This window comes from Anolis sagrei, chromosome 4 (assembly GCF_037176765.1).
Source record: "Anolis sagrei isolate rAnoSag1 chromosome 4, rAnoSag1.mat, whole genome shotgun sequence".
NCBI lineage: Eukaryota > Metazoa > Chordata > Lepidosauria > Squamata > Dactyloidae > Anolis > Anolis sagrei.
Window position 1 is genome coordinate 180,406,567 of NC_090024.1, and position 12,036 is coordinate 180,418,602.

At 39.6% G+C, this 12,036-nt stretch overlaps 1 protein-coding gene across 4 annotated transcripts in view; it reads left to right on the forward strand.

The window, feature by feature from the left end:
* The window catches only part of KIF2C (kinesin family member 2C), a 31,197-nt gene that overhangs the window by 9,507 nt on the left and 9,654 nt on the right, over window positions 1-12,036 (forward strand). For all 4 annotated transcript variants that reach the window (XM_060773372.2, XM_067467917.1, XM_060773373.2 and 1 more), the window contains 10 exons: window positions 408-505; window positions 1,493-1,588; window positions 2,563-2,617; window positions 3,159-3,321; window positions 4,565-4,655; window positions 5,582-5,645; window positions 5,903-5,994; window positions 6,545-6,687; window positions 8,671-8,875; window positions 11,762-11,872. In XM_060773372.2, coding sequence (XP_060629355.1) covers window positions 408-505; window positions 1,493-1,588; window positions 2,563-2,617; window positions 3,159-3,321; window positions 4,565-4,655; window positions 5,582-5,645; window positions 5,903-5,994; window positions 6,545-6,687; window positions 8,671-8,875; window positions 11,762-11,872 — 1,118 coding nt within the window. The remainder of the gene's footprint in view (window positions 1-407; window positions 506-1,492; window positions 1,589-2,562; window positions 2,618-3,158; window positions 3,322-4,564; window positions 4,656-5,581; window positions 5,646-5,902; window positions 5,995-6,544; window positions 6,688-8,670; window positions 8,876-11,761; window positions 11,873-12,036) is intronic.

Below are 12,036 nucleotides of genomic sequence, written 5' to 3' on the forward strand. Positions count from 1 at the left end.
AGGTCAAAGCAGATGATTTCCAGAATCTGTAGCTATTTTCCTTAAGGGCGATATTGTTATTTTATGCTGTATGGGATTACCTTTCTAGGAGACATCTCTTAATGTACATCAGGGATAGGCAGAGCATACCCCCATAGTTAATGTATAGCTCTAGGGGCATCCTCCCATGTCCCTACTGAAAAAGCTTCCTTGTGCTCTTGTGGGGTCCAGAAAAAGGATTTTCACCAGCTTTAGTGCACCCCAAGCCCCTGGTAGGCTGTTTTTTTCCTTCAAACTGGGAGTGGGGGCACAAATATGGCCCTTTTAAGTCCAGCATGGGGCTTACATGGCCCTAGATCTGGGAAAGTTGCCCACTCAGTATAGATTGATTTATTTTGGTTTCACTAATGGCAGCGTTCTTCCTGTAGCGCGAAGAAAATCTATTGTGAAGGAGATGGAAAAAATGAAAAATAAGAGAGAAGAGAAAAGAGCTCAGTTCTCTGAACTAAGAAACAAGCGGGCACAGGTAAATGTTGGGTAATTTCAAAAAGGAAAAAGCATTTAAAAATGTAAAGCAGCAGCAGTTAAGCAGATGCATAAGCTTCTTGAGCATAGCAGTAGAGCGCATGAGCTTCAGCAATACAAGCTTATTATATTGCTGAAGTTATAAAACTTATAAAATACTTAATTTAAATAACTACGTTTCTAGATAGGAAAGTAAGGCCTAGCTTACTTGCTCGTAAGAGAACAACATATGGAAGACTCGGGGGCTTGCCACATGCTCAGAAAAGGAGACTGTCCCTGCGAAGTATCAGTCTAACAAGCAGGGAATAGGAGAGAATAGTCAGGTGGGCAAAGAGGCCAATGGGGGAAGGGCTTTCCTTGCCAGCTAACTCACCTGCCTTGTGCAAGATGTGGTTGAGTTCCAACAGAAAGGATATGATGGCATATAATTCTTGAAGTGAAATAGTCACGTACTAGCTGAATGTTGTCAGTGTTCTGGATGACATATAAAATGTGGGTATCCTTTCTCCAATCTGAATAAACCAAGAGACTCAGGATGTATGCAGCTCTTCTGTCTGTGTGAAACGAATCTTTATGAAAGGTTTTTTTGTCAGAGCTGCCTGGATCCTTTTACTTGACCAAGAATGCAGTTACATATGTTGTAGTGTGTAGCATGATCAAGGCTATGGGTGGAACAATACAATAGAAAGTATTGTTTTAAGGAGCTTTTTAGTATTAGTACTAAATAAGGAGCTTTTTAGTATTAGTACTAAATAATATTACATAAGATGTATTTTGAATATAATTGTTGAATTGCACTTTAATTATAGCATAAAAGCTTAATGAAAATCTTATGTTTGGGATTTTACCCAAGAAAACACCCCTTCCAGCACTGCTTCCACATTGTTTGCAACTGATACTTGATACCCTTGGAAGAGGGAAAAGCTCCCAGATTCCTAAAATTATCACTGTAACAAATCTTTCAATTAATTCCTAATTTGCCTTACAGGAGTATGACAGTAGTTGTCCAAACTGGGACTTTGCACGAATGGTCAAGGAATACAGAGCGACTCTTAATTGTCAGCTAATATCAATGAATGACCCAGTGAGTAAAAACTTGTAGCTAACTAGCTGAATTTTATGTTGCCTCAAATGTTGTGTTCTGCCAACACCAAGCCTCTGAGAACATCAAGAGCTATATAACTGAAATAAATTAATTGTGGTTCTCTATTTATTATTAAAGGTCTTAAAAGTCAACTCTGACAAACAATGTGTGTATAACACTGAGCAAATAGGAAATATTACTGCTGAATCAAATCAGTGGGATATTAATTCAGTACATTTTTGAAGATCAGATGCATGATTTGTGGATGGAAATAATGAATCCAAGATGGCTGCTGCGTCATCTTACCAATTTATGTTTCATAAACTGTACGATTTCCACTGGGACTTTCTCTGGGAAATCTATTTTCTTGCTTTGTCCAGATAATCTAAAATACATGACAGATACGAGATTTGATTTAAATCATCTCCATTGCCATATTAGATTTTGGGGGGAAAAACATTTATCAGGGCTCATAGTCAAAATGCATGAATATGGCATCTGAATGCCAGCACTTCACATGTCAGCTTAATGCCATTTGTTAATAGGAGTAACAATTTCATAAACTACATGACTTATGGAAAATTTTGATTTAATACAACAGCCTTCCATATTCATGAATTTTGGCTTACATAGCTTTACAATATATATATATTTAAAAAATTGAAAACACAAACTGTGATGTTGCCATTTTACATAAAGAATACAATTTCTTATGTCTTTGGGTATGACATCCATAGATTTTGGTATCTATTGGATACCAAGGGCCCACTGAAATAGTCTTATCTCTTCATCCTCCTTGCTTCTGGTTGCCATATGATCCCATAATATTCTTGGGTCTTGCAGTGTGTCCTGCCAGCTCTCTTTGCACCTTTATTTTATGCTTTTGTGTTTGTTCAGAGAGATGACATCTGAACCATGGAATAAGAATATCAGCTTTCTGATCTAATTGTGGTTCGTGTTTTCAATTTTTTCAGATAGAAGAACATAGAATTTGTGTGTGTGTGAGGAAACGGCCCTTAAATAAGCAAGGTAAAATATCATGTAAGATTGAACAGTTTTAACCTTAGCTCAACTGTTGCTCATGTTGGGTTCTATAGCTTCTGTTATTGCAAACATTATGTGTGATAATAGCCTTTGAAACTAAACTGCTGTAGAAATTTGCTTTAAAATAATAATATCAAATAATAGTTTAAATTAAGAAGATTTGGGATATTACTCGGCCTCTTGAGGAAATTTGCCAGTCCAACAGGTACATCTTGTGAGTTTCCTCTATTTTTATGTAATATCTCCCTCACTATTCTGGTGCATTGCATTTTATTTTTTGCCCTATAGTCTTCTCTCACAGTTTTCATCACTACCAGAATTTCTTAATTTCTGAAATTTATGTCATGTATTAGTAGGTATAAATGGCTTTGGCCCCTTCTACCCTGCCATATAATGCAGTTTCATAATGTAGTTTAACTGCATTATGTGGCGATGTAGTTGGGGCATTTGTCTTCTCTGTTTACATTACTATTATTTTAGAATGTTTATAGAATTCCAACTCATACTATTTTCCCCTCCTAAACAGAACTTGCAAAAAAGGAATGTGATGTTATTACTGTTGTCAGCAAGAACAGCATCCTAGTACATGAACCAAAGGTGAAGGTCGATCTGACGAAATATCTGGAAAACCAGCCGTTTCGATTTGACTTCTCATTTGATGAAAAAGCTTCAAATGAAATGGTGTATTGGTAATGTATTCTTTTCCTTCTACTGACAGTGAGCAGCACAGAGTAAGGTCAATTTGCAAATTAATACTGATGTTTCTTTCATGCCTTGCTTCCAAAAATAATTTAATATCTTCATGGGCTTCAGAGTGCTGATGCCACATTGTAAACATACTTGCCTTTTTGTATGGATCCATATGAATACATCTTACAAGCCGGTACAAGTCAGATAGATTGGATTCTTGCCTACATCACAAAAACATGAAACTTTTCTGTGGTTAAAGTTTTTCTCAACCAATACTATGTAAAGCAATACTAGAAATTTGGTATTTGGCAGTTTGGTTCATACTTCTGGAAAACGAAAGGAAAATCAAACAAAAGTTGATCTTACTTTACCATGGTTTGAAATTGAACTAAAGGATAGATTTTAGGATAGTTACAAGTTTTAAAGAAGTTTTGGAGTTTTTCAGATATTGTTTGTGAGATACATTTGACAAATATATACCGACTCAGATATTAGTCTGAGCCCCACTAGTAAGGTTCATATTTATTTAAATTCCTAATTTTCTTCTTAAGCTGGTCCAGACATGGCTTTTTGAAGAAAAAGATATTCCAACCCTATAAACTCCACTTAAGAGGAGAAAAAAGGCAGACAAATGCATTATTCGTTCCTTGCTTATACTTTGTATTAGTTGCAATTTCTCCACAGTAGCCATTACCTGCTAAGAGCAGCAACTCGTTTCTGAATCTGCCTTAGTTTATTAAAAGTGCAAGTCAGTGGCTCATGCATCCCTACTTAAGGACCCTTAAATCAGTGCTAGAAAACTGCTGCCACCTCATTAAATTTGTTGTGGGCTTTTGTTTTCAGCAAGATTGTCTGATGAACACAGTCATTTAAGGCCTTAATGAACACTTAATTTCTCAATTTTGCCTTCCATTTTGAACTGCACCTTACTAGTTTGCAGATTGCACAATTTTTTCTCCAACTACACATCTTGTGTCCAATCACACACTACAATAACCTCTAAATCCATGGTTCTCAACCTGTGGGTCCCCAAATGCTTTGGCCTTCAACTCCCAGAAATCCTAACAGCTGGTAATCTGGGTGGGATTTCTGGGAGTTGTAGGTCAAAACACCTGAGGACTCACAGGTTGAGAACCACTGCTCTAAATGAATAGCACATTTTTTTGAAAGTCTACATAACCATAATTTCTATACTTTTCCCCCCCTTTTTCATTCCCTTGTATTGTAATTATATTTCTTCAGGTTCACTGCTAGACCTCTTGTGCAGACAATTTTTGAAGGGGGGAAGGCTACGTGTTTTGCCTATGGCCAGACTGGCAGTGGAAAAACCCATGTGAGTATGTGACAGTCTGAAACCAAGCTTGATGAACTTTTGACTTTCCAGATATTTTGGACTATGGCTGCTTAATACCTTGCTATTGGCCATGCTGCATGGGAATTATAGTCAAAACCTGAAGGGTCAAAGGTTCCCTACCCTTGTCCCAAACTGTGTTATAATATGGATTTAATGAAAGCATTTTAAACAATTTCCAAATATCTGAGTTGAAGATTAATTACTGTTTACAGTGCTTGTATATTTTGATCAGATGAATAGTTAAACTTGGATGTTATCTGGTATTTTATGTAGTGCTTCTGTTCTGTTTCTCTGCAAGAGGACAGAGCTGGCGTTACTGAATTTCAAACTTCAAAGCCAGTTCATGCCTGACTTGGTGCCTGGGAGAGAGCATTGGGTTTGTGTGCACACCTTCCCTTTTGTTGCAGACATATAGGAACTGGGAAGTGTGCATTTGGCAAATTCTGGGTTAGAAAAAGAAGTCTGAAATTAGTGAAATTAGAAAATGCATATGCAAAGTGGATATCTCTTTCCATTTCTCTGTGGGTATAGTTCTGTGGACTGAGACTCATCTAAGAATATTTTTAGTTTAGAATTTCTACTTGCTAACTTTCTGCCATCCCTATTCAGTACAAACAAAGATAGTATGTTCATCTAGACCTGTGTGTGTATTAAGGTCCTTTTTATCCTATGCCCAAGTGCCTCAACTTGCAAATCGGTCACTACATTTGTCTACAGATTCAGAGGTTAGATGTTGAATACTGAGGTTTGGCTGGTCTTGATTATCTTACTGGGATTGAATTCCATGGGTTTATTTTGGGGGGGAGGGGAAGCTTTCTAGTGCTTAGAAAAAAATCAAAATTACAGATAAGACAATTTTCTTGCGGTGACTGATATTTTGTTTTGAATGTATATTTCCTTTCTAGACTATGGGTGGAGATTTTTCCGGGAAAACACAGAAGGCCTCCAAAGGAATATATGCTTTTGCATGTATGTACTCTTTACACTAGAGCATTTTTAAAGTTTAGTTTTAAAAGTCAAAGTGTTTGGTATGTGCAGGGGCCTTTGTCAAGGTTAAAGCAGTGTTCTACTTCAACTGCTCCTTAAATGGTGTATTAATTTGTTAATATTCATTGCAAATGCTTCAAGAACACTTTCTTAAGCACATTATAATTGAGAGTTGGTAAAAGCATCTATCACACTATTGATAAGAGTTTCCATCTTGTATTTTTTCCCCCCTCTGATAGCACAAGATGTCTTTCTTCTCCTGCAGCAGACACGGTACAAAGCCCAAGGTCTAGAAGTATATGTGACTTTCTTTGAAATATACAATGGAAAGGTGAGGCCATTAAGAGTGCTGAAGAGAATCTTTCTGGTATAAAATTTAGTAGTGGAAATTATTATGGACTGTTGCTTCCTCACCCTCTTCTGTGTCCTTTGTATTATTTTGATACTGGTCATCTTCAGGTTCACTCTTTAGCCTACTATATTTTTTCCTTCATAAGCTAGCTATCTCTGAATTAGGGCTAAGCCTAGGATGTGTTTTAAATTGGAAAGCTCATGTTGAAGATTGACAGTAAAATAACCCTATTAAGTTTAATGAAACACCTTGTTCCCAATGTGTCCCTTGGTAGAGCCAACGAAACAGTCTGAACATACACTATAAAAAGCTAATCTTTCTCCAGGGATTGAGTAGGCATCATCAAACTCCCTAATGTAGGGTAGCTTTGTAATATATAATGCTTAATTGTCATATAATCCTATTGGTTAGTAAACTTCATAAGGGGTACTTTTGTGTTGGGCATGTTAAAGCAGCATAGTTTTATGTTGTTGATTTAAATGTGATAGTTCTGGCATTAGCTCTTCCTGAAACTTTTTTTAAAATACAGCTGTTTGACCTCTTGAATAAAAAAGCGAAGCTGCGGGTACTGGAGGATGGCAAACAGCAGGTCCAGGTGGTTGGCTTGCAAGAAGTGCGAGTGATTTGTGCTGAAGACGTTATCCGGATGATTGAGGCTGGGAGTGCCTGCAGGTCTGTTGCTTTCTGGGCTTTGATATTCATTGCCTTATTGTTTGTGTGGAATTCTTATTTGGTTATTTCTCAAAACCCTCCTAACTGTTGGAGCAAAGGGAGGTTTGTTTGTTGTATATATTTTTCTGCTATTACTTCAGTTCAATGTGCATGTTCTATGTAAATATGCATCTATACCACACAAACTCACTACAGAACACAACTGAAGTAAGAAGTAGATTGATGGGTAGATGTGGGTAGTTCGGGGACAGTTACTGTGGGGGCTTGAAGGCAGGATTTCAGTCATTCATGTCACAGAAGTTCAAATCCACAATGCCAAAGATCATTGTGCACATGTTATAAATTTTGACACATTTCTTCACACATTGCCTTTCTCATAATACCTTATTAATGAAGCACTAATTGGAACTTGGCAAGTTGGAAGTGGAAGTGTTATCTTGGGAAGAGAAGCAAGATCCAGAGCGGCTGAGGAATTTGTGAGGTGAAGAGTCAGAGTTCAGTATTTTTGATTATCCCTTCTCTGTAACAAAAGGGGAGTCAGACTATAATGAATGACATAAGCCCTATTATAGAGCAAAAGGCAAAGTCTTCATTCTGCAATGCAGAAGTGGAGTCAGGTGAAAGACAGCAGGCTTCTCTCTGAATGCTGACATAGAATAGTAAACTTCATGCCTTCTCCAGCCTTGACTGTTAAATGGTGGGGTTGAACTAGACCCCCCTTCTCCAAAAACGAAAACTTATAAGAAATGTAGATAGCTGTATTCATTTACACGGGGTGAATTGGTAAGATCTTAAAGTTCTCTGTCTCAGGTTACAAATTAACAAAAAAGTAATGAGCTGTTCAACAGGTAAATGTATTGAGTTGCCTGTTTCAGCACTTTACTGAGTAATGGCAATCACTTAATTTCCAAACACTTGTAATGAGTAACACACATAACATTGGAAAAGATAACCTGAGCTTACTTTTGAGACTTCGCATATGCTTGTCTTGGGGAACGTCTTTCTTGATGACAACACAATTTTGGTTGGCCAGTAAAGTGTGCCCAAATTTGTTGACCCTTTCAAAAGTCAGATTTTTAAAAATATGCAAGGAAAAGAAACAGGCACATATATTAGTATGACCTAATTATACTTCCAAAAAACATGTTTTAAAGTAAATTATTTAAAAATATACATTCATACATAGCTAACAGAGTAACCTTTTCTGAATATTCACTGACAGGTTGTGAATGTTTCTTTCCAATGTTGGAGTTCAATCCCTTTTGAACACTAAAAACATACATTATCCAACAGTGTTCACCCTCGGCTGAATTCCTTTCTGCTTGAATTGAACTTAGAAGAGCATGGGCATCTACATATGCCAAAGAATTTTCTAATACAAAATTAATACATTGCACCTTCAGCGAAAAGGAGCAACCACTGAATACACTACTTGATATGCTAGGGAAGCATTACCTTTTATAACATCACCAACACTTGAAGTAAACAGTTTATTTCTAAAAGAGTATGGTGGTCTCTTAACAGTTTTAGGCGTAAGGAGGTTATAGATACTAAAATTAGGGCAATTTTTGTTGGTTAGTTTACACAGGACAATATAATTTCTCTCAACTGTGAGGCCATTGACATAAAACATTAGTGCTTTTCAATAAATCTTTGTAAACGGGACATGTTTTCAGCTTTTCTAAGGATATGATTATTTTTAATACATGCATAGCACTAAATGGTGTTGTGATTGTAAATATTACCATGGTATCCCCATGGATAATTGATAACTAAACTGCCATATTGAAAATGGTTCAGAGCAGATCAGTAATTTTTGCCAGTTGGTTGATGCAAATTATAAATCTTACAGTCAACCACATTTCTCTTAAAAGAGGTTGTCTTGTGATCTTCAAATTAGGCTTATTTGACAGAGTTAGCATGAACTAAACTTGTCAACCTTGTTAATTCCTGGTCTTATAAATGCTTCTATTTTCCCTACAGGACCTCAGGGCATTCATTTGCAAATTCCAATTCCTCACGATCCCATGCTTGCTTTCAAATTATCCTGCGCAGAAAAGGGAAACTTCATGGCAAGTTCTCTCTGGTAGACTTAGCTGGAAACGAGAGAGGGGCTGATACATCCAGTGCTGATCTACAGACACGAATGGAAGCAGCAGAAATAAACAAGAGCCTGCTAGCACTAAAGGTACAGGGCCAAACATAAATGATAAAAGTAATGGGAGTTTGTTGGTATGCTATGAACTGGAACTGCTAAAAACCTTTGCTTTGCAGTAGGGGGAAATCTTATTGTTCATCACACAATACTCAGTCTGGATGCTGAATTAAATTCTGTGCCCGTACTGACCTTTTCTTCTAATGTGGACCTTAGCTCTTCCAATATAATAACACAATTCTGCGTAAAACTTGGTTTAGATGTCCTTTTAAACAGTACTGTTAAAGGATTAGTCATCCTATTTTCAGATATCTCTGTAATTACAAAGATGCTAAATTTGGTTTTCTTGAACTTGGAAATGGACCATCCGTGTCTATGGAGTTGAATTAAAATGACTATTGAAACCCTATTAATCTGATTTTTATGATTTGATTAAAAGCTTTTATGTTTTTACAAAAGAGGCTGTGTTCAGATGGTATTCAAAAGACAAACAACTCAGAATTGATCCTGAAAATGTTAGTCAATTAGAACTTGAGGCATACATTCTGGCATAGATCTATTATACTATGTAACAATATTTTTGTTCCTGAGTTATAAATGTCATTTCCTAATGTCATAAAAACATTGAAAAAGTTTATTGAACTGCAAAAACTTTGTTTTTCTGGGACATCCTGCAGCACATTTTGCTATAGTTTTTCAATGAATATCTCCTAGAGTCTCAACCAATTCAACATAGTCTGTGGTAGCCACAAAAATGAAAGTATTCTCAAAGTAAGTATCACACAGATAAAAAGGCAATAGCACTTTCAAACCAGGAACAGAAAATGTTTCAAATTTTGTTACATAGGTTTATTTTTTGCCAACTATAGTAGACTAGTTAAATCAGGGGTCCTCAAACTTTTTGAACAGAGGGCCGAGTCACAGTCCCTCAAACTGTTGGAGGGCCGGATTATAATTTGAAAAAAAATATGAATGGATTCCTATGCAGGCTGCACATACCTTATTTGTAATGCAAAAAACATTTTAAATAATACAATAATTAAAATGAAGAACAATTTAAACAAATATAAACTTAGCAGTTTATAATAAATATAAACCTAGCAGTTTGAAAACATGCAAATGTGAGTAGATCAATAGATACCGCTCCGGCGGGAAGGTAACGGCGCTCCATGCAGTCATGCCGGCCATATGACCTTGGAGGTGACTAGGGACAACACTGGCTCTTCAGCTTAGAAATGGAGATGAGCACCACCCCCCCCCCCCCCCCCACGTTCTCCTGCCTCCTGGATGCAGCGAGGTAGCATCCAGGAGGCTGGGGAAAGGAGCTGGGCCCACGGAGACGGCCAGCAAAGCGGGCCCAAGCCCCTTTGCTGGCCGCCTCCCTCCCATTCCCCAGCCTCCTGGATGAAGCGAGACAGCATCCAGGAGGCTGGGGAAAGGAGCTGGGCCCACGGAGACGGCCAGCAAAGCGGGCCCAAGCCCCTTTGCTGGCCACCTCCTTCCCATTCCCCAGCCTCCTGGATGAAGCGAGGCAGCATCCAGGAGGCTGGGGAAAGGAGCTGGGCCCATGGAGACGGCCAGCAAAGCGGGCCCAAGCCCCTTTGCTGGCCGCCTCCCTCCCGTTCCCCAGCCTCCTGGATGAAGCGAGGCAGCATCCAGGAGGCTGGGGAAAGGAGCTGGGCCCACGGAGATGGCCAGCAAATCAGGCCCAAGCCCCTTTGCTGGCCGCCTCCCTCCCCCAGCCTCCTGGATGAAGCGAGGCAGCATCCAGGAGGCTGGGGAAAGGAGCTGGGCCCACAGAGACGGCCAGCAAAGCGGGCCCAAGCCCCTTTGCTGGCCGCCTCCCTCCCGTTCCCCAGCCTCCTGGATGAAGCGAGGCAGCATCCAGGAGGCTGGGGAAAGGAGCTGGGCCCACGGAGATGGCCAGCAAATCAGGCCCAAGCCCCTTTGCTGGCCGCCTCCCTCCCCCAGCCTCCTGGATGAAGCGAGGCAGCATCCAGGAGGCTGGGGAAAGGAGCTGGGCCCACAGAGACGGCCAGCAAAGCGGGCCCAAGCCCCTTGGCTGGCCACCTCCCTCCCCCAGCCTCCTGGATGAAGCGAGGCAGCATCCAGGAGGCTGGGGAAAGGAGCTGGGCCCACGGAGACGGCCAGCAAAGCGGGCCCAAGCCCCTTGGCTGGCCGCCTCCCTCCCGTTCCCCAGCCTCCTGGATGAAGCGAGGCAGCATCCAGGAGGCTGGGGAAAGGAGCTGGCCCCCCCCCTTCGCCCGCCGCCTCCCTCCCCCTTCTCCCTCCTCTCACCCTCCCTGCGGGCCGGATAAATGCCCTCGGGGGGCCGGATCCGGCCCGCAGGCCGTAGTTTGGGGACCCCTGAGTTAAATCAATGGAATTACTTTAGTGTTGGCTCACTATTTCATAAATGTTTGCGTGACTTCGAGCTGTGACTCTAGTCAAATTTTAGCAAGTTTAAATAACATAGCTTATGTCTAGACAGATGTTAGTTACTACTTTAGTCCAGTTGTGATGCCAGTACTTAATGGTGATGTCCTCAGCAGGCGGACCTTTCCAGAATTGCTATTTTTCTTAAATAAAAGTAAAAAAGTCAAGCTTGCAAAAGTAGGCTGTTTGTACCACTTTGAATACTAACAGAAAAGGGCTATTTGACCATGTTTTGCTTATTGGTCTCTTGGTGACTAATTTCTATTTTTTAATCCACATTTTAAGGGACATGGTAAAGAAAATTTGGAGAACTAGAACTTTCTAAGAGAGGAAGTCTGCAGTATATAGTACAACCTAATTTTATGGTGCAGGATTAATTACAATTCTTTCCTTCTGAACCCAAATTTAATATTGAGGACCACAACCTTGCTACAATTCCGAGCCACCATGATTCTTTTTTTCTTTCTCATCCCCTCCTTACAGGAATGCATCCGTGCTCTAGGTCAGAATAAACAACATACACCATTTCGGGAGAGCAAACTTACACAGGTATTGCGGGATTCCTTCATTGGCGTCAACTCCAGAACTTGTATGGTAAGTTAAATGGCGAGTCTTATATTTGGCAGTGGTCCTAGGTTTCTGAAAACTCATTTTAACCACATCAGCTTGTCTTAGTCTATTACTTTAACTCACTGGTGAATTTTTATTTATAAATACTGATGATATATGCTTCAAACAGAACCCACATTGAATTGCCA